The sequence below is a fragment of the Aquila chrysaetos genome, chromosome 11, assembly GCF_900496995.4.
Source record: "Aquila chrysaetos chrysaetos chromosome 11, bAquChr1.4, whole genome shotgun sequence".
In the NCBI taxonomy this organism is placed as follows: domain Eukaryota; kingdom Metazoa; phylum Chordata; class Aves; order Accipitriformes; family Accipitridae; genus Aquila; species Aquila chrysaetos.
In genome coordinates this window covers 15,833,862-15,859,787 of record NC_044014.1, presented here as the reverse complement: position 1 = coordinate 15,859,787, position 25,926 = coordinate 15,833,862, and the positions used below count along the sequence as shown (strand labels likewise).

General features: G+C 51.4%; 3 protein-coding genes across 8 annotated transcripts in view; 2 read left to right on the top strand and 1 right to left on the bottom strand.

Moving 5' to 3' along the window:
- FBXW4 (F-box and WD repeat domain containing 4) overlaps nt 1–2,208 on the top strand; it is a 63,549-nt gene extending 61,341 nt beyond the window's left edge. Inside the window, 3 exon segments of the mRNA XM_030030228.2 lie at nt 741–881; nt 1,054–1,195; nt 1,451–2,208. Coding sequence (XP_029886088.1) covers nt 741–881; nt 1,054–1,195; nt 1,451–1,567 — 400 coding nt within the window. The 3' untranslated portion in view covers nt 1,568–2,208.
- Nucleotides 2,209–2,835: 627 nt separating this feature from the next.
- On the top strand, nt 2,836–25,637 carry POLL (DNA polymerase lambda). Of its 6 annotated transcripts, XM_030030556.2 has the most exons (10): nt 2,836–2,840; nt 13,797–13,800; nt 14,284–14,427; nt 14,699–14,996; nt 15,654–15,822; nt 18,929–19,252; nt 19,869–20,042; nt 20,976–21,104; nt 23,136–23,304; nt 23,692–25,637. In XM_030030556.2, the coding sequence occupies exons 3-10, from the start codon at nt 14,313–14,315 to the stop codon at nt 24,054–24,056; spliced, it is 1,743 nt and encodes a 580-aa protein (XP_029886416.1). In that variant the 5' UTR covers nt 2,836–2,840; nt 13,797–13,800; nt 14,284–14,312; the 3' UTR covers nt 24,057–25,637. The 6 variants fall into 6 exon arrangements, with proteins under 6 accessions (XP_029886416.1, XP_029886414.1, XP_029886417.1 ...); XM_030030554.2 differs by lacking the exons at nt 2,836–2,840; nt 13,797–13,800 and adding an exon at nt 12,672–12,701; XM_030030557.2 differs by lacking the exons at nt 2,836–2,840; nt 13,797–13,800 and adding an exon at nt 12,691–12,697.
- On the bottom strand, nt 4,925–12,648 carry DPCD (deleted in primary ciliary dyskinesia homolog (mouse)). Its single transcript, XM_030030561.2, has 6 exons — nt 12,551–12,648; nt 12,220–12,300; nt 11,418–11,542; nt 10,458–10,591; nt 6,309–6,411; nt 4,925–5,127 (listed from the first exon to the last, which is right to left on the bottom strand). The coding sequence occupies exons 1-6, from the start codon at nt 12,612–12,614 to the stop codon at nt 5,023–5,025; spliced, it is 612 nt and encodes a 203-aa protein (XP_029886421.1). The 5' UTR covers nt 12,615–12,648; the 3' UTR covers nt 4,925–5,022.
- Nucleotides 25,638–25,926: the final 289 nt, after the last annotated feature.

Genomic DNA, 25,926 nt, shown 5'->3' with positions numbered 1-25,926 from the left:
GAGTGATACAGCCACAAAGCATCTGGCTTAGAGCTTCATGGAGATCTTGCTTTTGTTATTTCACAGCAAGCAAGGAATTAGAAAAGAGGAGAGGGTCAAAAAAAAAAAAAAAAAGCTAGCCTTTGGAAAGTCATCTCCAGAGCAGCCCTGGGGTGGTTGCTCTTGACCTGTCATGTTCAGCCTCAGATATGGTGTTTGCAGTATGCAGTGTGACTGGAGGGGGTTGAGGAGAACATCCATGGCAGGCTGGGTCAGGAGAGTCTCATTTGCTTGTGGATCTGAGCTGTGTGTCAAAGATATGGGGAAATAGCCCAGTGGGCAGTATTTGAAGGATGGAGTCTGGGATGGGATGGGATTGACTAGATAAGCGGCTCTTGCAGATTATGTGGAGTTTGACTAAGTAGAGAATTTTCTCCCATGGAAATGGAGGCCCATCATTCAGAGTACTGGTCACTTCTCCCAAGGAAAATGATCCTGTTCTGCTGGGGGTCAGCTGTGCCTGTTCCTTGGCTCTTCCTCTTACAGCTGTGACTCCTGCTGGTCATCGTCCGTGACAGTTAGTGGCCCAACCAGCAGCAGAAGCTGGGGAAGGGAGAGGAAAACTGTGCAGGCTTTTGCATTCTGCTAAATCACAGAAATGAGATCTAGGAGACTTCTGTGGTACCATCTCTGCTCTGGCCAGCTCAATTGGAAGGGTACTTTGCTCTGAATGAGTCTTCCCCTGTTGTGTTTTGTTGCAGCGGTCAGCTGTTGACCTGTTTAGGGACTGACTTCCACCGTGGAGCTGGAGTCCTCGATGTCTTCTATGAAACGCCCTCCCTTCTCCTTTCTTGTGGATATGACACCTACATCCGCTACTGGGACATACGGACCAGCACCAGGTGAGCCTACCCTGCTGGCATCTGGGGCCTGCATGAGGCTCCTGGGCTCTCCTTGTGCAGTGTCTGGGGACTTGCCTGCAGCTGAATTAGCTCCTTCAGGCAAATTGAGCCTCAATTCCAGTGGTGGAGGAGTGGAGGTTCAGCCCTGCTCCACTTTGTGTTGCCCTTGCAGGAAGTGCGTCCAGGAGTGGGAAGAGCCCCATGACAGTGCCCTGTACTGCATAAGGAGTGATAAGAACCATATGATTGCCAGCGGCTCTTCTTACTACGGCGTGGTGCGGCTTTGGGATAAACGGCAGACTCGGTGCCTGCAGGTGAGGGCTGGCCAGAGGCTGGGCAGCAGCAGAGCTTCTGAGTTGTTCTCTGGCAGGCCAGTGCCAATGTCTCTTTGGAAGAAGAGAGAGAGGCTGCTGTGCTGTCTTTGGGGCGAGCCCACCATGGGGAACCTAACCTATATGCAGGAAAAAGCCTGCTTTGCTCAGGCATCTTGGCCTTTGGGTCTGTGACACCAGTTGGGGTCTTTGGGCTGACCTCTTCTTTGAAAGGTTGATTCTCCTATTTTCTTGCAGAGCTTTCACCTGTCTTCACCCACCAGCAGCCCAGTGTACTGCCTCCGTTTCAGTACCACCCATCTGTACGCTGCCCTGGCATCAGCCCTACACGTCCTAGACTTCACAGCCGCGTGAAGGGTACCGCCGCTGCTTCTGGTCACCCCAACTCAGCAGAGTTGACACTTGGCTCAGGGAATCGCAGGGCAAGAGAGGTGAGAATGGCCCATGAGGCTTCTGAAGGGATTTTTTTTGCCTGCCAGAAAGCTACAATGAAGAGTGCACAAAGGGCCAGACTTTCTCAACCTCACCTGCCTGTTAGTGGAAATAAAGGCCGATTGTCCTTTAGCCTTTTTATTTTGTGCAAGTCAGGGTTTGTTATATTAATTGTGTTCTTTTTTTTTTTTTTTTTTTTTTTTCTGCGGATACAGCATTTGAGGGGCAAGTTGAGCCGGGATGCCCTGTCAGCTGTGTGTGCTGTTCAGATTGAGATCAGCCAAGCTCTGAGCCATGTGAAGCAAGTCTAGGCTGTGTGTGGGGTGGACTGATTTGGTGGAAGGGAAAGGTGTCTGGAGTGGGGCCCACCTTTCACCTGCGCTTGCTCTCTCGACAGCTGCTTGTGTTGTCCTTTGCAGTCAAGAGCAAGAACTGAGCTAAAAGGCAGAGCCAGCCCTGCTTTCAGTGTATGCCTCCCCAAGCTGGCCATCAGGTCGGGCTGTGCACTTGGCAGGGCTGAAACAGTTGCATTTTGCTAAATAAAACTCTGAAGGCAAACAAAAGAGACTGTATGTTTTGTTTCAAGTTCCAAAGGGGGTGCGATGTTACCCACTGATCACAGAGGCCTGGCTGGGTGGAGGAGGTTGGGCCTATTTTTCAGACACTGTCTACATATCTAATAGATATCTCTCCCTGGCTAGATCCTGTGATGCTGCTGTGTTGAAGGCAGTTCCTGGGATATTGGATCTTGTGTCACTTGTTCAAACAAGAATTCAAAAAGTAGGATCTGCAACTTGCTTGCTGCCTGCATAATGAAGCAGCAAACTGGACTACTGCAAACACCAAGGCCTTGATGTGATTTACTGGGATCACGTAGGCACATCTAAGTGGGCTCCTTTTTGTGTCAGCCTTCTCAACCCAAGCTGGGTTTCAGAACAACTACAGCTTTCAGCGTGCTCTGTGCTGTCTGGATGAATGTGGATGTCTGTGGATGGATGTGCTTTGGGTGAATGCAGCGGTGTCTGGGGTCTGGTCATTGGGGAAGGAGGTGCGTGTACCCTACTTGGCTGTGAGTTTGGCTATCCTGGATAGGTAAAGGAGCTGTTTTGTATCACAAACTGGGAGCCCATCTAGGGTGAAGCACCCAGCATGGTCCTTTGTTAGAACTTAACAGGTAAGAGGCCGCTCTTCCGTTGTGATGCACAAAAATTGGAAGAGGATGTTTGGAGCCCCTGCCTGAGCAGGGAGGGAGTGGAACCAACCAGCTCCTCACCTTCTTGAAGGGAGCCCTCCATTCCCGGTGGATGTGAGACAGCAGCTCAGGGTGTAAAGTAATTTAAAAGCATGGCTTTGCTGCAGGATCGCATTCTCACAAGGATCTTTCCAGCACAGCTCCCTGTCACAGTTCCCTATCACAGTTCCTGATCTGTACCTGTTCCTCTGCTGCCACTCGTGCCTGCTTGCTGCCATCTCCCTTGTAGCTACCATGGTGCTACATGTTCTCCTTGTGAAAGTGGCAGAGTTGATGTCTAAGTGCCCCAAGCAATGATCTGCTGCTGTAAAAAGACACCATGGCTGGAACAATCTTCCATCAGCTCAAAGCTGTAGATCCCAAAGGCTGCTAGGTCAAGATAATAATTCTGGGGGGACCTCTGGGTTATTGGTAACACTGAGCTGTTGCTGAAAAGATGGTGCTTTGCATCAGGGGTTGCTAACTACTGCTGCTGTATTGCTTGGAGCACTTTGGGCTCTGCCTGTGAGGAGAGCTTTAGGTAAGTGATTAGGCACAAGATCTAAGGCCAGAGTGAGCTGGCAGAGCTTGGGACTGGGGGAGGTGTGTTTTTTCTCATGTTGTGGTGTGTTACAGGTCCTTTAATGAAATTGGGAGGGAGGGATGGGGATATTAAATGTCTTTGGCAGTGTCCCCAACGAGAGGCTGTGAGGGAACTGAAGTAACTGTTGGGTGGGAGGAGAGGTTCTTTATTGCACTGGGACTTGGGCAAGGCCCAGAGTAGGAATGAGCATGTCAGCTGAGCAGGTGAACAAGTATCACTGGTGCAGGAGACTCCTCCCATGACAGGCCTGCCTGCAATGTTGCTGCTGTCAGCCCTGCCATTTCCTTTCTGCAGCCTGTGTTGGTGAGTCCTGCACACTTGTAGCTGCTTTTAGGTTCTTCCTGGCTGAAGCCGGGAGCAGAGCTGCAGTCCCATGGTGGTGCCAGCACTGATGGGTAGAAGGATGTACCCTCACATCTCCGGTGACGTTGGGGAATGGGGAAGCTGCAAGTGGGGCTGGCACAGTGGCTCTGATGAGCTCTGCTAGTCAATGGTGCCTCCGTTGTCTTGTGGGGACTATGCAGGTGGGTCCTGAGCCACCCAGGCTCTCAGGAGTTTTTGTGGTTTGAAAGCAGTCCTCATCAGGGCAGCTATGTTGGGAGCCCGCGACCGGCTCACTTAAAAGTAGGGTTTGTTTGGGTAGGAGCCATTCAAATATGAACCGGGGTGGAAGGACATGCAGAAATTTAAGCACAGGGATGGCTGGTGCAGGGTAGAGACTGTAGCTGTTTGGAGGGCGAGTTGCTAAAGCAGCACTGCTGTCCCTGTGCATGGGGTGCTGTCTCTGCAGTGAGATTTGTGACCGGCCATGTTTGTGCAATCACGGAAGGGGTGTGCTACTGCTACTCCTGAGCTGGCCAGCAGCCCCTGCCACCACTTTCCCCTCCATGCCATGCAAATGAAGGCAGCTGCATTTTGGTTCCTGTGCTCTACGCAGCTGCCTGCGTTCTGCATGTCACGTTGCACATGGCTGGCGGTAAGGAAGCAGTTGGGTGTCCTCCTCTTCACCCTATTTCATAGGCTGTGCCCATTCAGGTCTAAGCATTGATGCTGTTTGCAGAGATACCGGGGTCACCAGAGCATCCTGCTAACTGCACGGAGGACCTTGCACAACAGTGCAGGAGGGAGTTGTTTCAAAGCACATCCCAGGCAGGTAAGCAGTACAAGGAGGGGGTTCTTGTTTTCCAGATGTTACCGCCTTCAGCAATGGTGGCAGAGAGAGGGAATTCCCAAGGGGAACTACCCAGCTTTCATGTCACTCCTGCTCATGGAGGGTGGGGAAAAGGCTGCTGGCTGTGGATGCAGTGTGCTTCCTTTGCATGCTGCAGCTTCCCACAACTCATAGAAGGATCATAAATGTCTGTAAATCAGCAGACCAGGCAGTAAAGAGACTGACTGCCCTGCCGTCTCCCTGGGCCTGCAAAGATTCCTCCAAGCGTCTCTATTAACAACAGGACTAATTTTTATTGGAAAAGGCAAAATAAATACTGTGAACCTGTGCTGGAGACCTGCCCCCCACCTCAGCCTCTTGGCAGCCACTGCCTACTGGGTCTTACAGTCACCATCCCCGTTGTTTGCTGCCTTTATCTTCTTCAGCTCCTTCTGCAGCTGCTCTTCTGCAGCCAGGATCTCCTTTGGCTTCTGGTACTGTAGGACAGAGAGAAAAGCCCTTAGCACTCCTGTTCAGCCTCTGCTCTAAGCAGACCAACTGGGGCCAGGTGCTACCAGTGCAGCTGGGACCCTCCTGCCAAGGGGTGCCCTTCTGTTACCAGCTACTTCCAAAGCCCATTTGGAGAGGTGGTGCCATCACACTAGGGACACTTGCCAAGATCTTGGAGGGTCTTTTACAGTGCAGGTAAAACTTTCCAGTTGGATGTGGAGTCCTGGCCCCCAGCAACCCCTCTGGAATATCCTGGCAAGCTGTGTCATGCAGATCCCTGGTGTGCTGGCTGGTTGTATGCTCACATGTGTTTTTTAGATGTGTGTGTGTGTGTGTGTGTATATATACACAATATGCATTTTTTAAAAGGCAGACAGAGAAGTAAGAGTTGCAGTTCCTCTGTCCTCCCCACAGAGCCCCCTCGCCCAGCTGCAGTTTGGTGGTGGATGCAGGTGCTTTTTGGCAAGGGTTTGGCCCATAGCAAACAGAAGCTCAGAAGGACTTAAGCTGCTCCTCTTGGCCTATTTCCTCTGCATGTGCACCCCCAGCTCTGCTGCGAGGTTTCCCTTGGAGGGGATGCTCTCCGGGTGGCTGATTTCTACATTTAAGATGAGCACCTGCTGTTCAAAAGCATTTGTCTGCCTCTGCTCCTTGCAACAAGTGCCCATTTTGCTAGTCTCTCACTTCCACCATGTGCGTGGAAGTGTGTCCTCTCCATGTGTTCTCTCCAACACAAAGCAGCAGGTGATATATTTTTTTTATTTTATTTTTTATTTAAGACTGTGAGACCTCTAAGCGCAGCAGGTCCTTGGACTTTTAACACTCAGGCTCTGAGGCAAGAGAAACTTGCTGTGACTGAGAGTGGAAGCTTGCACAGGCCTTGGGGAGGGGGATACATGGAAAACAGGGCACAATAGACACTCTTCCACCTGCAAGTCACCTTGAGCAGCAAGAAGGGCCCCTCCTGTGGCCTGGGCTGTCCTGGCTAGCGTCAGCATGCCCAGTGTAATCTGAAACTCCAACTGACTGTGTGACAGAGCAGGGGGCTCATCAGTGACCCTCAGCAGATCTCCCTGCTCTGCCTCATTTCCCCACGTGTAAGAATTTTAACTTCTTTGTGGACATAAAGAGAAGGGCAAAGTGCTGTTCTGCGCGGCTAAAACCTCACCGTGATGATCAGGGTGTTGTTGGCATGGGTGAAGCTCAGGGCAGCTGCGTCCAAGGGGAGCTGGTATCGGTCCAGGTCAGGAATAGAGAACTTCTTGTAGTACCTACAAATGAGAGAGGAGACAGAAACGAGGAAGGTGGGGTTCCTATTCCCCTGCTAGCAGTGCTGAGCTACAGAGTGCTGTTCAACAAGGTGTAGATGAGGACAATAGACCTCTCAGGGTTGGCAGGAGGACCCTGTGCCATGTTGCGTGCCTGCTGGTGCCCCCAGGCTAGCAGGAGCACTGGAAACAAATCTCCAAACTGGAAATCAGAGCTGGCAAAGTCCTGAAGGGCTTTGGTGTATGAAGGCAGGCTTGGTCCCTCCAGCTTGCTCTTGAGTAGTGCCAGACATGGTTAGGGACAGACTACTCTGCCCTATCAAGAGGTGTCCCTTGTCTTTGTCCCTGCTCATGGCCCCTCATTCCCTCTAAGTACCAACTCCCATTAGCTCTTGTCAAAACAGCTGTCAAAGCCCTTGTGCCCTGTGACTTACTTTCCTGAGTGAAGCACCATTTTGTGTTGCAATCCTTCCTAAACCCATGTTTTTTGCCACTTGCTCTGCTTTCTAGATAACTTCCTGCTTTGGTGGCATGGTGGTGCTCAGGCATACCCCTGGGCACAGAGCTCCCGGTGTAGCTGCCCACAGTCATCCGAGCCTCTGCTCTGCAGCATCTCCATGCAGCCTCCATGGTGGCTGTGGTGCTCCTCTGCATTCCCAGCTCCCCTAGTTGTTCTTTCCCTGGTCTCTATCCCAGTATCCTGATCACATGTCACATCCAAACGGAGGACAGGGAGATTTTGCCCAGCTCCCTATCCAGCCTGTGTCCCTCCACCGACCAAACCTTGAGCTTTATTTACTCTGTATGAAGGAAAGGGGATATGGTTCAGAACTGGAGGGGTTATAAGCTGTCTAGGTACCTAAGAGATTTCCTAAGACTTTGGGACCAGAACCTTGTAGACCTGTGTCTGTGTTTGCCTAAGACCTTTCTTGCTTGGCATGGCTTGCTCTGCATCTGCTACTTCTCTCTGGGCCTGTGCCAAATACATTAGTTGGTGGTCCTGTGCCCACCACCTGTGCCTCTGTGTAGAGGCATGGTTGGGTTCTTAATCTCTTCCAGCACTCTTGTGGACAATCCCCTCCAAGGAATTAGCCTCTAGTTGGTACTGAGGTGCCCAGAGCAGAGCAGGAACCGGCAGCGGCTGCTGTCATGCCATGAGGGGTGGTTCTCCATTCAGCTGGCTGTGTGTGAGGCTTGGCCTCTCTAGCTACCTCTGCCCAAATTGCAGTTTATTTTCCAAGTCACAGTGAAAACAGCTACAAAGGGCAAATGGCTCTCCTGGTGCAGTGGGAGGAATGTACGCAGCTTGTTACCGCAGGGCTCAAACCGTTCTGTGTTGTCACTGCTGTCGGTATTTGGAAAAGGTGGCAGACATGGATAATAAGGGAGATGTCAAAGGTTAAACAGCAGAGATTAGATGAACACAAAGACATGTTAAGGAAGTGTTAACTTCTTACCGATTAGACAAAAAAAAAAAAAGCAGTACACAGAAAAAAACCACTGTTTCAAAGGGCCTTGGGAGTCATCAATGAAACAGCAGCATTCTGCTGCCCCAGGACTAAGGAGAAGGGGAGAAGAATGGCTTTGGCTGGCCTCAAACTAAAATCTGTGACAAGATCAAAGGAAACAAGATCTGCCTGGCCACCCCCTCCTCCTCCTAACATTACCACTGCCTCTCACTACAATAATTGAATCAGGTTTGGTGTTTGGGGAGGTTGCTTTCTGGCTTTGTTTTTAAAGTTTAGTTTAATGGATTTATTTTACAGCAAGAGGTTTTAGGCAAATCCCACTTGAGCAGCCCTTGCCGTGGCCAGAGGGAATGGGAGTGACTGGTGGCAGTGAAGAGCTCCTGCCTGGGCTGGGAAGGCAGCTGATGGGCGGTTATCCCTGCTGAGGCAGGCACATTCTCTGCCCTCGCCTCTCACCCCATGGCCAAGGGCAGTATTGCACTCTGAGCCTGGGTCCTAGCCTGAGACCTACAATGCGTATGTGAAGTCACCTCCATTATTTTCCTACTGGAAACCCACTTTTTGTCAGCCTGTAGGGAAAACTGCTACTGGTATGCTGAGAATGTAGAGCTGAGCTACTCAGTAGTGACTTGGCAACCCATCCTGTTGCTGTGCCTCTGGCTGGCGGTCAGCACAGCTCTGTTGCTCAGAAGCAGCGTGGCTGACTTCCAACGGCTGGAGAGGCTCAGAGGCTTCCTTTCTTTCCCGTAGTGATGCGCACTCTCTCTCTGTGACTCCATGCCTTTGTTGCTATCTTGGAATTAGTTGCTGAGTGGTGCTTTGCCCTGGCCGAGACCCAGGAGAAATGATGTAAGATGTCCTGGAGCCTGTACTAAGTGTTCTGGTGCTGGAGTCTGTCCCTGCTCCCTACTGACAGCAAAGTCGTTCTTGTCCCCAGTGAGGCAGCTTTCAGCTTTAATTCCAAAAGTCCTTAACTTTCGTACGCAGGCCATGAGCCACTGTCAGGTCCTTCAACCCTCTCTGACACTAGCCTATGAGCGTGCAGTTATCAACTGCTTGTGTGGGACTCTAGTGTTTTCCTGAGAGTAGTACAAAAAACTTGAAGTCAGGTAGGGCATGGGTGAAGCCTCAGTGGTACGTTATAACCTTACAGCACCTACACAGGCAAGGAAGTTCTCACATACACACTACTATTAGGATTGGGAATAGTTAAGCCTGTCTGTGATAGTATGTGGTTGGACTTAGGCTCATGTACTCCCTCCCTGTCCTAGCTCCATGTGTATCTACGTGTGGCTGATGGGAACCTCATTCATCTTTGCTACATAGGTCTCCCTCCTAAAGTGCCACTCTTCTCCTGTGAAACCCTCTGTGTGGATTCAGGCCAGCATCTTTCTGTATTAGAGCTGTAATTGCTTGCTGCTTTCATGGGGCAGATGCCCCCTTCCTCCTGTCTAGCCTCCTCCTGTTTTTAAGCATCCAGGTGTGCTCATGTGCAAAGCTCAAACATCTCCTTGCCACTGCCTCTGATGGGGTAAACCCTTGCCTGAAGACGTGCGGGTTCTGCCATCTGAAAGGCGTTCAGCAGCCAAAGTGCAGCAGTTCTTTGCCAACAGCACCACCTACAGCCAGCTACAAAGAGCGGCTTAAAGAGGGCAGGGGTCAAATTGGGAAACACTGGGGTTGATTTTACCCGTGAATCTGACCCTTCTCCGTTCTGCAGCAATGTTGGGGAGGGAAGGCAAACAGAGAGCAGCCTGCCCAGCTTTCCATACTGGTGTATTATCCCAGTTTGTAAATAGCTTTCACTTATGTTCCAATATCCTCCCTTGTTCTAATACTTGCTCCTTACTCTCTCTTCCCAATACTACTGCTCATCCTGGCTTATCTCACCAAGGCTGTAAAAGCTTTGGGGCACAGTGTGTGTCTCATCCCATGAGAGATGCCATGTAGTGACACAGTATAAGATGATGCTTAAAAGCCTTTCCTTTTTTTTTTCCTCCCATCTCAAATTTCTTTTGGCAGAATATTGTGGTGTTTCCTTTCCAGATGCAGTCTGCCTTTTTTTCTTGCTACCTCCAGATCATATATATCATTGGCATTGTGACTACAGTACAGGTTTACGCAGGGAGATCTGTCTGCCTGGGTGCCCACGACTTTGCTGTACCTGTTGAATCCTGCATCTCCATGCGTTCTGAGATACAATGACTAGATCGAAGTATTGTGTCAGAGGGAGAAGATGGGATGCTCTAGCTTCAAAAGGTCTGCAAGGCTCTGTATTTTTCTAAGGGAGCAACATCTGACAGGGAAAGAACAGAGCAAACATCATGCTACTGGAACTGTGAGGTAAGTTTGCAAAGGCCAGTGCAAAGTTTGAGGGGCTCTACTGTAAACATGTCTGGGGCAGTTGGGAGTGGAAATTGGACAGCAGGAGACATGCAGCTGCGAGGTGGGGCCCCTCAGCCCTTGCACACTAGGGATAGAAGGGAAGAGAGGACAACCCCCTTGTGCAATCACTAGCCTGCCCTCTGTGCCAGCCCACCCCGAGGGACCATCAGCACTGGCAGTGCTGTCCTTACTGACTTCTTGTTGGTGGTCCGGATGACACAGCAGCGCTGCTCTTTCTCCACGGAGACACTGTAGACCTCCTTGGGGTAGGGCAGGTTACGGATCCGCCACTGGAAGCTGCTCAGGGTATCCTTCCTCATGAAGACAGGCTACAGCAAACAAGTACCTTTAGCAAGGCCCCTCCAGCTGTCTCCTCTCCTCCCTGTCCCTTCTTCCTGTACTACCTTGAGAGGCTCCATGCGGGAGTAGCTCTTTCACACTGGAGTATTCAGGAGTAACTCAAGAAACTGCCTAGGCATCACTTTCCTAGAGCTAGCACTGCTCTGTCTTTACCCAGGGCACTGCCTGACCTGCTTGTAGGAAGCTAAAAGTGTTCAGCGAGGAAGTCTCGCGGTACAGGGTTACAGGGAAACCAGGCCTCTTCCTCGCAGGCAACCGAATACTGAGCTCTGCCTACCCTAGGGACCTGCTGGATTCAGTCCTGGCTCTGCCCCAATTTGCTGTGCAGGGCTGTGCTTGTGTTTCAGGTCTGTAGAAAAGATGGTGAGAGACTAAAACCTCTGACCCCTAAGCTAGAGGGATGTGAAGATGAAACAGGCTGTGCTACGTTAAGGAGCAGCTTGGTAGGCACTACCTGTGGTGGCCTTTCATTGTCATTGCCTCTGCTTTCCACCCACTGACTTGTCCTGGCACTGGCCTTCCTTTCAGCCTACTCTTTTAGAAGCCAGAGTAGTAGTTGGCCAACACAGCAGTACAGTTTCTCTACTTAAGGAAACTACAAATCTCTTGGAAGACCCCAAAAGAACCTACACTGTGCCTTCTTTCTACCCAGCCCTGCAGCTTGGTGATGTAGTAGAGTGCTGGGCAGGTTAAGGCTGTCTCTTGGGGCTGAGTGATCTGCAGTCTACCAGCTACTGCTGTAAGCACAAGACTAGGTAGTTTTAGGTGCAGTTATGCCTGCAGACCCTTACATACGTTGGAGCTGCTTTCCTTTATGAGCTCCAACTCCAGTGCTCCCAGGAGCGGTGAGATTGGCTCTCCCACTTCAACCTGCCACTTGCCGGAGCCCCCGAGGGTGTTCTTCTCTCGCCATTTTCTACCTGTGGAAGGGAGAAGGGTTTTCATTATTCTGCTCTATAAGAAGAACTCCAGCACATGACTGCCAAAGCTGCCCAGCACACTGAGATGATATGAAGATATGTATCTTAATTCCAGTCATTTCCACTTTGGTGTGAGTGGATCTGTTAGCTGACCTATTCCTGAAGTCAGAAATTCTGTACCGAGCATGCCTCTTTTTTGCTACTTGGTGCTGAAGCCATGGTGGGGTTGCAACAGGTGCCATGCTGCAGCTGATGTGGTTTTGGACAAGAGCCGTAACCGACACCTTGCTTGTTTGCAGTTGCAGAAGCCACCAAAAAGCATATTTCATCGCAGCATGTGCTACAGCCTCTGTGCCTGGCTATGCAGGATGGCAATCCCATTTAGTCCGTCCAAGTCTGTTGTGACAGATGAGCTGTCTGGGAGAGATCCTGGGCTAAAGCAAGGTCTGCTACGTCACGGAAGTCAGAGAGGCCTTGGCCCAAACTGAACCATACTTATGCCCCTACAACGTTCAGCTACAGGCATGCTTATCTCCTAGAATATTTAGGGGCGATTCTTTCCCTACCACGAGGTCCCTCCCAACACCCCAGTCCTGCGAGTGCAGACCTGCTGCCATGCATGCCACGGCTGTGCCCCGACCCATGCCTGCTGTGGGCCAGCTGAGAGCACCACTTACTCACTAACTGACCGGTCTTCACATCGTACTCTTCAGCCATCTCCTTCCCATCCTCGAACAGGTAGTGGATCTTCCGCTTCCCTAGAGGCAAGGTAGGCGGTGAGGGTAAATGGGAATACACCTATCCCTGGCTGTACGGCCCCGTCCCGCTGTCTGGGGCCGTGTCCCCGCGTTGATGGCCCAGTGTCCTTTGCTGGGGCCCTGTCCCAGGTGCAGGGCCGTCCCCGGGAGCGCTCCGCCCCCGCCCGCTCGCTGCAGGGTCACCCCAAAACACGTCGCGGGGCGTGGGGAAGGAGGAGGGGGGGCTATCCCGTCTCGCCACCGCGGTTACCGTCCTGCACCAGCGCTGTCTTGCTGGCAGCCCGCAGCCTCTCCAGCCAGCTCGGCACAGCCATGGCGGCCGGGCCCCGTCACCACGGCAACGCGGACACTTCCGGCGGCCACCCGGAAGCACTTCCCACCGTCCCGGCGCCGGCCCGTAGGTGAGAACGGCCCCGCGGCCGGGCCCATCTCCCCCACCTACCCCGTCCCCATCTCCCCCTCCCCCGGCTGCGGGGAAGCCCCCGCGCCCCGTATGGTTTGGGGGGGGGTGTCCTTCCCCTCCTCGCGGTTGGGTTCGTGGGGGGCTCCGGCCGCTCCCCCGCTGGTGCGGAGGGTCTCGGCCTCTCGCCGCCGCCCCCCCCCCCCCCCCCCCCGGCCGGGGCGCGGCGGGGGCTCCCGTCTTCCCCCCCCCCGTCCTCGGCTCCCGCGTCCTCGGGCCCAGCCGCGAGGTTTCAGGGGAATTGTTTTCTGCTCCCGAGGTTTCGGGTGCCACTCGCCCTGGGGCGAGCCAGGTCGGTGGCGTCGAAGCCTTCGTGGCCTGAGGGTGCTGGCAAGGCAAGCTTGGTGCCCGGCGTGCGTGTTTTGGTTTAGGTTACTTAAAATAGTATCTCGAAAAATACTCTTCCAAGTTCTGAAGAGGACTTAGGCACCTAGGAGCTTGGAGGTTTTTCGGTGTGTGTGGGGTTAATTTGTATAATAGAAAGCATTACTGTTTTCAGACAGAGGTTTTTTTGGTGAAAACATCCTGCAAACAGAAACATTTTTGTGAGGCTGAGTTTTAGAATTGTAGCAGGGTTTCTTCTCCCCTGAAGCAGAACTCTTCCCTGTAGAAGCAAGGACTTGAATCCAGCTCTGGCTTGGTCTTCCAGAGGATTGTGTTTAGCACTTGGATGAGAAGGTGACCACAGGGAGAAGACACGGCCAGGTGGGACCATTTTCAGCTCTTCCAAGCTTAATGTGATAGATTTTTGCTGGTTTGTGTGTGAGACACCTCTAAGCAAAATACGAAGTGCTGCACAGAGGAAACCTTCAAGTTGGTGTTGACTTAACACTGCAGCTGGGTGGAAGGGGTGGTTGGGATATACGGTGATTTGGGGTTTTGTTTGGGCTATGGAAGACCAACTTTCCTGGTAGCCTGGGCCGTTAGTTAAAGCTCCAAAGTTCGCCTTTGCAAGGTTTGTGATGGTAATGCTACAGTTATCACTGTATTGGACTTGGCTAGTTAATCTTCAGTAATTTGCTATTTCTAGCTGAAGCTAGGTTGGGGCTTTCCCTCCTGTGGCTGTATGAAACACTTGGTATTGATCAGCTGCTTTATCTCTTCTCGTTCGTGACTGGATTTCAGCCCTAGCAGGAGAGGCGTTTCCTCTCCCTTCACAGGAATGTGCTTAGGAAATGTCTGGGAAATAAAGTTCCTTCTGTTGGCTGGGCAGGAAGGAGATCCAAAATGTTAAAGTAGTTGAATACTGTCTATTATAAGAACCCAGGTTTAGTGGTTTCTAAGACACTCGAGCAGGGTCGTCTGAAGTGGCTTTTTGGTGGTTTCTAACTGTAATTTTTCTGACCTTGTGGGCTGAAGTTCTTGTTTCCAGGTGCCTCCCTCAGGGCAAGCGTTTTTGGAAGGTAACAACAAAAAAACCCAAACCCCAAATCAACAAAGTCAGCAAGCAAAATGAGTGAATCCTAAGTTGTTGTAATTGTGTAACACTCTAAGTAACCTCTCTCTTTCTTACTGGTATGCAGCAGTTGCAGCTAAACTTCCCACCAGGCCTATGGAGCCACGAGGGATTGTCAAAGCCTTTCCCAAGAGGAAGAAGGTGAGGGATGACTCAGGGAAAAGTGCCCCTCCAAAGATCCCAAAAGAGGAAGGAACAGAGATACCTGAGGGTAAGTCTTGCATGCCCATGATGTGGAACATAATACTGCTACCCCAGCTTGTTAACTGGAGGTGCCATTTCCCCAAAGCCTGGAAAGTCTAGCCCCCAGGCGTGTTTTCTGTAGAGGCCACAGCCAGGTTGCTTTGATGTGTCCAGCTGGTGCACCCCAAAGACTGCCTGCCACTGTTGGTGCCATCAAGTCCTATGTGAGATATGTAGCCCAGTTGGTTTGGGACACTGTTTCTCTTGCCACTGAGCTCCTGCCTCTGTGTTTTCCTCAGCAGAGTGGCTGAAACCAGTCACTGCTTACGTGTTACAAGCTGGCATCGGCCAAGCCAGGGCAGAGATCTTCCACAAGCAGATCGTCCAGAATGGGGGTGTTGTACACAGCCAGCTCTCCTTGGAGGTGACACACGTCATTGTGGCTGAAGACATGGACTGTGATCGGGCCTTTCGGCTCCTTAAATTAACCAAGCTACCTTCAGGGTTGCAGCTAGTGAAGGCATCCTGGCTAAGTGCTTGCATTAGAAACCAGAAGCTGCTGAGTACTGCTGGGCACGCTGTCCTTATCCCTCGCAGGTATGCAAAGGCCACGCTGTCAGTCCTCCCTACAGCGCTTCTGTCCTAAACTGAACGTGAAAATTTGACCGCTACTCAAATCTCAGACTGCAACTCCTTGCAGCTCCTGTGGGCATGACTCAGAGTCACTTTTTCTCATATAGACTGAAATTTAGTGACTTTGTGACCAGTCACCGTTCTGTGGGGTAGCAAAAGATGGAATAGAGCCCAGAAGTGCTCACAGGAGTTCTGTCACTTGCTACAGGTGCTAAAGGCACCTGTTCCTAATCCATCAGTGATAACAAGGAGATTTCTTTTAAAAATGTGGAGGATTAAATGCTGTTCCTTACTTAATCTAGATGAAAAGGAGAGAGAGAATTGACAACTAGGCACAAGAAGAAGTAAGGAATGGAGCCACAGGTTAGGATCAAAAAGTTTTGGCAAAGTTTTGGAGAAAGAGTCTAAGAGTGAGGTAGATAGGAGTGGAAGTTGCAGGTCAGAGAGGTGGATGGAAATTGGGGAATTGAGCCAAAACCAGAGTAATTAATCTGTAATCTGAGATGGTAAAATTCATATGGGTTTTTTTCTCCATCCCAAAACATACAGAAGGATTTCTCAGTCAGACTTCTGGGGGCTAAGTCCTGCTTCTCCTATACTAAGGCATCTGATCCATGGCAGGTACCTGAAGGAGGGAGAACTGCAGAAAGAGCAGCAACAGCAGGTCCTCAGCAGTGAAGAGATCCAGCCCCCAGCAGAGGAGGGTGCAGTGAAACCAAATACTGAAGCACAGGTGGGGGATTCCTCAAAGCAAGGCCTAGGCACCCTTGGACAGCAGCAGCTGACTGAGGTGAGTCTTCCCGCACAGGCCCTTCTCCTTGTGAGCAGATCCTGTATGCTGCTTTTCCTGGCTACAAGCATCCCTGCAGGGATACAATGCCAAACTTTCTCAGCAAAGGGAAGGCATTTGAATGTTTCAGTGGGCTGGTGCTGGCAGGCTCAGGCTGTGGACATGGTTACTGCTTCTCTTTGTCCCTTTTAGATGTTAAAAGTAGAAACAAGACCCCTTAAATTCCTGTCCCCATCAGAATATTTCCAGCTGAAGCAGTCCCAGTGCTCTGATCAGGCCAAGGCTCATTCTGGTGATCATGTTTCCCCTGTGTCCTTTTGAGGAATATTCCCTGGCCGAGAATATCTCCCTTTCAGGAAGCTGTCTCTGATATTTCATCCCGTGTTCCTGCCTGAGCCATACTGACCCGTTCTCCACTCTTTGGCAAGCACCCTGTTCAGACACATGTGCAGTGGATCAGGTTGCCACTTGAACGATTGTGGTGGTGTGCTTAAAATATCTGTGTGGGGTTATTAGCGGCCTCTGCTGTGAGTCAGCTTCTCCAGCCCGCTGTTAGCTTTCTTTCCTTTCTCTGTATTTTTGCTCAAGTTTCTGAATTCTTTTTGGGCATTGGCATCATTCAAATCTATCTGTAGCAAAGTTACCCCAGACCTCTTAGAGCAGCAGCTGCCTTGTAATGCTGGCATCTGTTTTCTAACGCAGTCCCAAATTTTGTTTCATAAAACCCTGTAGTTACTCCCTAACTGGTAGCCCACTGAGGGCTCCTTTGTTTTAGGCTTTCCTTTGAATATGTGTAGGGGGGGATCTTTTCTCCCCAGACTTACTATCCAGTGTGCTATAGGCAGAGTTGGCTGCTTCTTAACTGCATCACCTTTGCCGTTACCCCGTCTTTGCTATTTTTTGTACCTCTAATTTAGTGGCAATTGTTATTAACAAATCTCACACTTAACGGGAGAAATGATCTTTTGTACTGTTACAGATGCTGGGGTATCTGCCCTGCTTTCTGCTCACATTTACTTTGGTTTGTCAGACAGCTGCTAGAGTCTGATGCCTTATTACCTTTTTTTCTTTTAAATCTCAAGCAATTATATTTTCTGTCAGTATGTGCACAAAAGCAGTATTTGTAGACACTTCAGTAAAATCCCTTGTCCCAAGCTTTGGACTATGTGAGTCTGGGGAGGGGAAGAGAACCCGTGGGATATGCTGTAAAGACAGTATCAACCACTCCTAAGACCCAGCTACAACAGTAAAGCTGAAGCTGAAATCTCAGCTTAGAAGTAGCCTCCATTTAAGCACAGAGTCTTTTCTAGCTTGGGTGGATGTTTTTTCTCTAGGAGATTATGAGTGTGCTAGTGTTTCATACTGACCAGGGGCTGGTCTGGGAGTTCTGCATTTGGATGTGAACTCCTGCGAGGAAACCTTGTTACCAGTCAGACTGTAGCGACCACTTTGTGACTGGCATCTGGATGCAGTAGGTTTCTGCAAGGCAGCCTTTGCAAGCGGTGCCAGTTATTCACTGCCTGGACCCCGGGGCTGTTACTGCAGGCTGCCTGCCTCTCTCAAGTGGTGTATTGCCTCAGCTACTGGGCTTCAACTGCTATCCTGGCTCTGATCCAGACAAACCATGCATATCGCAGGCTCACCCAGCTCTAGCAAGTCAGCTGCTGTAGTATCCTGGAGTATCTTAGAAGCTAATGGGGCTAGTTGCTTTTGCACGTATGGTTGTAAAGAGTCCATCAGCTTTGTTGGCAAAATGTAGAGAGTCAGGGATTTATGTGCTGTTTCACCTATGTGACACTGCTGGCCGAGATTGCGTGTTCCAGCTGCTGAGTTCTTTGCATTGTGGTTGGATAACATGCTCAAATGCTTTTAAGGGGCTTACTAACTGATCTGAACACTCTGAGGCTTTGCTGCCCTTAGAGGGAACAGTGTCTTAAGGGAGTTGTGTTTCAAGGCAAAAAAAACTGCTTTAGTCTATCAAATCCTCAGTCTGACCCAGTTTTTCAGAGTTGTAAAACAAGATTACAAAAGGGAAACATTCTTCCTCTTCTGCCTAAAGACTTCAGCTCTGTATCGTGCAGGAATTGTGTCTCCAGACCTCCTTAGCCAGCAGAACTAGAGGTTGTAAGGGTATGGCTCTTAGTTAGGCTGACGCTCTGCAGAAACTCACAAAAGGACTTGAGTGCCACATGTAATTGCTGGACTGATCCCAAACAACCCTGTGCCATTCAGGGTTGCTTCCACAGCACAGAAGCTCTTGGATCTTTGTAGACTCCTGTGTTTATACATCAGGAGAGTCGGGGACCCCAGTGAGCAAAGCAGTCTACAAAGCCTCTGTGTGGCTTCCCACTTCTATCCCCTTTTGTTCGTTACCTGAAGCCAAGGCTCATTGTTTCTTAAGTCTACACAGAGGCATCCTAATGCTGAGGGTATCAGCAAATGTATACATTGGTTCTTTCTTCTGTCACTGAGGAATGTGGAGTCCTTTGTGTCATTCCTTCCTCCCCCTTTTCTCTTGCAGATAGCCATGGGGAAAATGAGGGGGTTGTAATTTACTACGCTGTTACGATTTTGTGTCTGTAATGTGAAAACAGAGTTCAGTGCCTGTCTCCTGTCGTCTGCATCATGGGATGGAAGGTGCAGAGTCTGAATGTGAGAGATGTGTCTATGCAGCCACCAGACCAGTGAAAGGTTTCCCAGTGGGAGTAGGGAGTCAGGATCTCCCCCAGCCAGGGATTTCAACATTGTCATACCATGCTGCTGGCAGCAGTTGCTCACTTAGCCGGTGTCTTACCTCAGTTAGGTCTCAGGGGCTTGGCTATAGGAGGTGTCTGTGTGCTTGGATCACAGGTGGACAGCAGTTTCTAGTCTCCTGTGCTTTGTGAGACATGCATGTAGCTTCAAGGGGTGCATGTGTAGCTTGAGGCGTGAAAAGCTATGGTGTGCATATAACCAACCACTTCTAGAGATGGCAATTTGAGCACTCCATGCCCTGGAGGTTGGTTAGTGTTCTGACTTCCTACTCTCAGGAGCAGCCTGAGCCAAGGGGACATATGTGAGGCATGCACTTATTGTCACATGGCTGCTTTTCTACCTCTCCCTAAAGAAAGACTCTGCTGATGAAGACAGTGAAGGAGAAGATGCTAGTGTTACCCAGGGGGATCTGGAAGCATTGATTTCTGGCTGCTACCCTGTGAAAGCATCAGAGGAGACCAGTGACAACTCTTCCACAGTGGCCCAGCCTGCCAGCAAGTGGGTTTGTGCCCAGTCCTCCAACAGCAAGAAGGAGAATCACAACCAATGCATCACAGAGAAGTTGGAAGTGCTGGCAAAGGCCTACTCTGTCCAGGGGGACAAGTGGAGAGCTCTCGGCTACTCCAAAGCCATCAATGCGCTGAAGAGCTACCACAAACCAGTCACCTCCTACCAGGTAAAACACCTTCCTGGGGTGGTGGAGCAGGGAGATAGACCCAGCATCCTAGCTCTGTTGTAAGCCAGATTCCTTCCTCTTTCTGTACATGGACTAGCTTATCTTCAGGCCTTGGGAATTCCTTCCTGTGTGGTGACTTCGATGGAAGTTGTGTAGCAAGCGTGAGCTGGGATTCATTGACCACCTGCAGTGTTTTCAGAACAGCAGAAAAGTGGAGTCTGAGGCTTTTAGTGCCCAGTCTGAGCACTCATGAGATAAATGCCTTGCCGAGGCACAATGCAGGGACATTTTCACCTTCCTCTTGAGCATCAGCAACTGGCCACCATTCAAGATAATATATAAAACTAACTGGATCTGAGCCTTATTGATTGTGACAGTACAGACGCTAACACAGTGTTAGTGTTTCAGTCCTGTTCTGCATGCTTGTCCTTTTCTACTTGGCATTGAAGCGATGTAGCCTATGTAAGCCTGGGCTAGAGAGGAGACCATCAGGCAGATCTAGTCCTGCCACTTCCCAATCACTGATCAAATGGCTAACCAGGCTCTGAGTGGGTAGCAGCTCCCCAGCTTGTCTGTGATCTTTACTTTTCCAGTAGCGGCTCTGGTTTCTTGCTAGGAAGCCTGTAAAATCCCTGGGATTGGGAAGCGGATGGCAGAGAAGATCCTGGAGATCTTGGAGAGTGGGCACCTGCGCAAGCTGGATCACATCAGTGAGAGTGTGCCCGTGTTGGAGTTGTTTTCCCACATCTGGGGAGCGGGGGTCAAGACAGCTCAGATGTGGTACCAGCAGGTAAGTTTAGTGCCTTACACAAGAGGTTCTCAGACTATGGTTTGAAGACTGCTGCCGAGTGCAGGAGAATTGCTTTCACAAATATTTCCCAATTGCCAATATCTATGGATGGGATTTGAATCTGGTTTTAAGGGAGGAGCTATGAGGCTGGGTCCCATTGTGGGTGTGTTTGGGGAGAATGGAGTGCACCCAGCTGAAACTTGAGTTTGGGTGGGGGTAGAGGACAAAGATATGTGATAGGGGGAGTGGTGGACAAACTGCCTTTTCCGTTAGCATCACTGCTTGGAGGTCATCTCACACTGCTCACAGCAATGACACTGCTAAGAGCCAGGCTTGAACCAGGACATCTTGGCCATGAAAATTCCTCATCCAGTTGCTGGCCTGTTGGCCCGGCTGGCTGCTGTAGCTGTCAGAGCAGTCGTCCACCTTGTGTGGAAGTTGTAAAAATGAGGTTGAAGTAATTGTGCCAACAGGACCAACCCAGCCCACTGGGTTTGTTCTTTAAAAACAGTTTGTTTCCTGAGCACAGTGCTAATGAAGCCTGCTTTCATGTAGTGTTTGGTTTGTGACTAGATTCTTTGCCGTCTTAAAAATACGGTTGTGTTCATGCTGTAGGTTTGCCCTCATTGGGATATTCTGGGTGTTGTTCCTTTACCTGCATTACTTGTTTTACTTCAAGCTGTAGGAACACAGTGCCTTAAGAACAGTAGCCTTCTGTCAGGTTTAGTTAAGATTCAAAGTCATTGTGGGGTGGAGATAAGAGGTGTATGTGGGTAGTGGGATTGCCTAAGTGATCTCTACATGTGATCTCAGAAGCTGTGACTGGCCTGGACTTGAGACAGGTTAAATACAGTCTCCCTGAATCTTGGTTGAAAGTATTTGAAGAGCAAAGTCTTGGTATGTGTTTGAATATCATCACATGGTCTGCACTAGGGTTTCCGGACGCTGGATGATATCCGCACCAAGGCAACTCTCACCAGCCAGCAAGCTGTGGGGCTGAAGCACTACACGGATTTCCTGGAGCGCATGCCTCGGGAGGAAGCTGCAGAAATAGAACAGACCGTGAGTAGCTCGGCCACAGGCCCTCAGAGTGGAGTTGGGTCCTGACAAGAGGCTGCATGCTGTGGAAGTGTCCCTCACTGTTACAGCTGAGCTCTTCAGCCTCTCCTCTGAGCAGGGTCAGTGCTTGAGGGAGCCTTTTTGGGCATGGGCACACAAGGCACCTACTTTGCCCTGTAGGAAGGTTCAGTTTGAGTGCCTGGCGAGGAGGCAGCTACTTCACAGGTGTCAGTTCTACACACTACTTTGAAAAAGGCTGTGTGTGGCATGGTGGGATAAGCAGGTTCCCAGCTCCTCTTTCCTGTCTCATCTTCTCTGAGATGTCTCCTTTCAGCCGAGGCCCCTGAGCTGTTTCCCTGGTGCTGCTTATTGAAAGGAAGCTGTGAGCACCCTGTAATCTGGTTGTCAGTGGGAGGACAGAGCATGGATATCCTTGCTGGAAGTGAAGGGGATCCAGGTTGCAGATGGGTGCTGCTTGCTCTAGTACACCATGGCACTGCAGGATTATGGGGTGCTAAGCCAGTGTACCCTAATGTGAGCAGAGAGCTTGGGGGACACACTGTCATTGCTACCCCTGTGCTCTCTGATCACCATGGAAGCAGCAGCCAGCGTGACCCTGTCACTCGGCCACAGGGCCTGGCCATGAAGAATACGCTCCTGCCAGGCTCCTGCTGGGATGTCAGTCCCGTGTGCCGGATTAGCCATTTTGGTGGTGAGTGGTCCCTTTCCCAGGCAGGCTGGGTCGAGGAGCTGGCTCTTGGGGGTGGGTCTATTGTTATCTTGATGGGATTACTGCGCTGCCCTCCATACACACGCACACACCTCTGATCCAGGCCCAGGAGAGAGAATGAGGGATTAGTCACTGTCTGTGCTGCCTGTCACAGTGAGATCTGAGGAGCTTTTAGGCTCTCGGGTGGGGCTGGGAGTTTTCTCGAAATCTTCATTTAAAGCCAGAAGGGGGGCAAGGACACCAGAGGAGGGCTTGCTCCGCATGAGAAAGGATTGTGGCTTCTTGGAGCACCTCTGGGGCAAAGGTTAATGGGTTTATCTCTTGCTAATGAAGGATGATCCCCATGAGTGACAAGGGGCTGTGGGCAAGGACACTGCCTTCCTGAACCCCAGCCTCTGAGATGGCCTCGTCACTGGGAATTGCTGAGCCCCTAATTATTTGCTGCCAGCAGGGTGATTGGCACAATCAGACCAAGAATACTTTACTCCTGTCCAAGGACTTGGGAGCCTTTCTTAAGCATTTAATGAATGAAGCCATCAGAATTAGCACTGTCTGCACAAAACAGGAGCTGGGGTCCAGCCTGGAGGTGGCTGCATTAGGGGAAGTTCTGATTATGTGTGTCTGATTGCTGGCAGCAGCTTGTTGGCATCCATTCAGTCTAAAATGCTGGGACATTTGTGTTTTTTCCGTGTCAGGAAGCCTAGCTCTCCTGCAAAGGCACAGCTCTGGGCAGGAGTGGACTCTTAAGGGACACTTGCAGATTTTCTGCTGTCTTGGGTCCTGCTGGGGAGACTCTCCATAAACCCATCTCTGCTTCTGAAACAGGACCTGTGACCATCTCATGTTGAACTGATTCTCTTTGTGGGCAGAGCTGGTGAGCTTTGTCCTCCTGGCCCACAGGAGAGCTGAAGAACCTCTTCTCTCCTGCTGTCTCAGAAACCAAAGGCCCTGACAGCTTGTGCCATACTTTGCCTCCTCACCATTGCTCCATCTTCCTGCTTGTCCCAACCCAGTGCCTCCAAGAGCTGATGACTGATGGTAGCGCCATGGTAGATCATTGTATTGTGTGGCAGTGTGCTGGGCATTTGCAGGACTGGGTGGAGGCCACCCTGGCTCACATGGCTCCTGACAACAGGCCAGCCTCCTTGGTGGGGCAGTTTGTCATGCCTGTCAAGTGTCTGCTCTGTATGGAGACCCTGGAGATGCAGGACAGTCCGCAAGGCAGGCACAAGATCCTTTGTTGCCTTGATGGAAAGGGCATGAAGAGTCTGGTCTCTGACTCCTCACCCCTGTTTCTCTTGGAGGTCAGACAAGCTGCCCTGGCCCTGAAGCCTGGGCTTGTATGTGTGGCATGTGGCTCGTACCGTCGGGGGAAGCCCACCTGTGGAGACGTGGATGTGCTGGTCACTCACCCAGATGGGCAGTCTCACCGTGGGGTGTTCAGCAAGCTGCTCGACAGCCTCCACAGGAGCGGTAAGAGGGCTGGGGGCTGGCACATGGTGCTCAAAGCTCTTCTTAGCATGGCCAAGCCAAGGAGGTGATGAGGTGAATGGTACTCATTGAAGGGCAGTTGATCACTTTTCCCAAGGACAGGACTTCTTGTAAGTCCGTAAGAGTACTGCCCCTGGTCCTGGCCCTGCTCCAGTGGCAGCTCCGCAGCCAGTGTTAAGGAGGGAGCATTGCTGCAGCTCAGTGTGGCTTCTCTTGTCTGCCTGAGGCTATCAGGGCTGAGGTTGGTTGTCCTTGGGGTCCCACAGCACATTATGAGACACCTCAGCTGCTGTCTGGACAGTCGGGAGTTCAGGGTGGGAGTGTCAGTCTCTACCATTCAGCTCCTCTCTGCCCGTTCTCTCTCCCCAGGCTTCCTTACGGATGACCTGGTGAGTCAGGAGGACAACGGTGATCAGAAGAAGTACCTGGGGGTGTGCCGCCTCCCCGGGCAAGCCCAGCGTCACCGCCGGCTTGACATCATCGTGGTGCCTTACAGTGAGTTTGCCTGTGCCCTGCTCTACTTCACCGGCTCAGCTCACTTCAACCGCTCCATGCGGGCCCTGGCCAAGACCAAGGGCATGAGCCTGTCGGAGCATGCCCTCAGCTCGGCTGTGGTGCGAGGCCCTGGAGGCGTCAAGTTGGCTTCTGGTCATACTCTGCCCACTCCCACTGAGAGAGATGTCTTCATTCAGCTGGGGCTGCCTTACCGGGAGCCCTCCGAACGGGACTGGTGATACCCGGTTGTCACCCAGCACCCTGGGCCCACTGCCGTGCTGCTGTTTTGAAGGGTGCTGCTTTCCCCCGCACTGCTCTGTTGACTGCAAACTGGGGAATATATCCCAGCAAACTGAGGCTCCTTGCAAGCACGGGGCCCTGCTGCTGGCAGAGCTGTGTGGCTTCGCCTAGCAGAGGCCATGGGCTGGAACCACACTGGAAGCATTGCCTGATGCCTCAGGCAGCCCCTGGCTACCAAAAGGGCTCGCTGCCCATCAGCTACCCTGGCCCTGCTCTCCCCAGGGAAGCTTCAGAAGGCTGGGCTGCAGAGCCCTGTGATCCAGCCCCTCCCAGTGCTTGGGAACAGGGGAAGTGGGTTGCATCTTCCTCTGTGTCTGAGCACAGACACTCCAAAATCTCTGTCCTGAGCTATGCATGAAGGCAGCAGGGGTCTGGCTTGGCCCTGGAACAGGCCTTCCCCCTTCTCACTACTACTGGCAGCTGCTGCTGCGGGAATCACAAAGGGACCCCCTGTGCTGCTGCTGTGTCCTTCCTCCATCTGAGCTGACTTGTGTCCTCTGATGGGTCTCACTGCACAGGCTGCTGTGACTGCCACCAGCTTCCCTTGGTGCCAGCTAAGCCTTGAAGGACGTGTAGGGACCCGCTGAGCCATGCCTGCTTGCTCTCAGCATGTCATGTGCCAAGGATCCTCTGGCACAGAGAGCTGTGATCCCCCTGGTCTGGCCCTGAGGGCTCCTTTCCTCTCAGTGCAGAAGAGGAGTGGAACTCACAGCTCAGGGAGCTGTGCTCAGGAAGGATTTGAATGTAATGGCACTGAATGTAACCCAGCAGGGCTGTGAGTTTGTGCATAGAAGGCATGGAGGCAGAGAGAAATGTGAGGAGATAGTTTAGTTCTAATTTGGGCGAAGCAAAGTTTTCCCATTTTGTGTGTGTGTAAGCCATGGAGTCATCTGGTCTTTGATCAGAGAAAGTGTGTTTGTGTGAGTTTGTGTATGCATGTACATGTGGCTGGCCCTGTCAGTTCCATGGGAGTGAATTTTATTTCTCGGGAAATGTCAACTATTTAATATTCTGGAGATTAAGTTCCCAGAGACTTTCAGTGCTCTGTCTCTGTTACAGGTATTGTGGTGGCTCCTCCTGGCAGAGGTGCTGCTCTGCAGCATCAGCTGCCAGGAACACCATGGTGGGCATTTCTGTGCCAGGACCCCAGGGCTCCCTCTGGGTGGTCCCTGGGCCTCACCTGGCCTCCTGCTCCCTTGTCTTGTGGGGCACCCAGCCACCCCCACTCTGCACTCTGCTGTGTCTTCGTCACATGCAGTGACAAGCTGCGTGTTTGCTGCCAGGCAGGCACAAGGGCATTAAACCTGGTGGGTTTGCACAGTTTCTTGCTGCGGTGTCAGCCATGGCTGCTGGGCACCAGTAGTGGGGCTGGGGTGTTTGCTGGGGAGGCCTTGACCCCGGCAGTGTCATTTGTCAGCCCAGCCTTTCTACTGAACACCTAATGGAAATGAATGTCTTCTGGTATGTCTTGGTGCTTTGAGATTTGAAGTATAATAAAACCCTTCTATTTTTTTCCTTTGCATCTCTTGTCTTTTTGCTCTCTGCCCTGCAACTGTTGGGACTCTTCCCTCTAGCTGAGCAGGAACCCCTCCCGTGCTGGCCCATTTCCCTGGTTTCAGTACAGGCAGGGAGAAGGCAGTGGAGACCTTCACACTGTTGGATCACCACTTCTGGCTCTCGGGGCAGGGAGTTGCTGGCCACCATCCTCCCATGGCAGAGCGGGACCTGGCTCTGTCCCAGCATCCAGCTGGCCATGTGGCTGGGCTGGGGCTGGCCGTGCCCAGAGAAAGGAGCAATTCCTGAGATCTG

What these genes read in the sequence shown, in the direction of transcription:
- DPCD (XM_030030561.2), bottom strand. Translation starts at nt 12,614, where the DNA reads ATGGCTGTGCCGAGCTGGCTGGAGAGGCTGCGGGCTGCCAGCAAGACA. An exon ending in TAAAGGAAAGCAGCTCCAAC is followed by an intron (nt 10,592 to 11,417) that starts GTATGTAAGGGT and finishes TGTTTGCTGTAG; the next exon opens with CCTGTCTTCATGAGGAAGGA. An exon ending in ATCCGGACCACCAACAAGAA is followed by an intron (nt 6,412 to 10,457) that starts GTCAGTAAGGAC and finishes TCTCATTTGTAG; the next exon opens with GTACTACAAGAAGTTCTCTA.
- POLL (XM_030030556.2), top strand. Translation starts at nt 14,313, where the DNA reads ATGGAGCCACGAGGGATTGTCAAAGCCTTTCCCAAGAGGAAGAAGGTG. An exon ending in GACAGCAGCAGCTGACTGAG is followed by an intron (nt 15,823 to 18,928) that starts GTGAGTCTTCCC and finishes CTCTCCCTAAAG; the next exon opens with AAAGACTCTGCTGATGAAGA. An exon ending in CGACAGCCTCCACAGGAGCG is followed by an intron (nt 23,305 to 23,691) that starts GTAAGAGGGCTG and finishes CTCTCTCCCCAG; the next exon opens with GCTTCCTTACGGATGACCTG.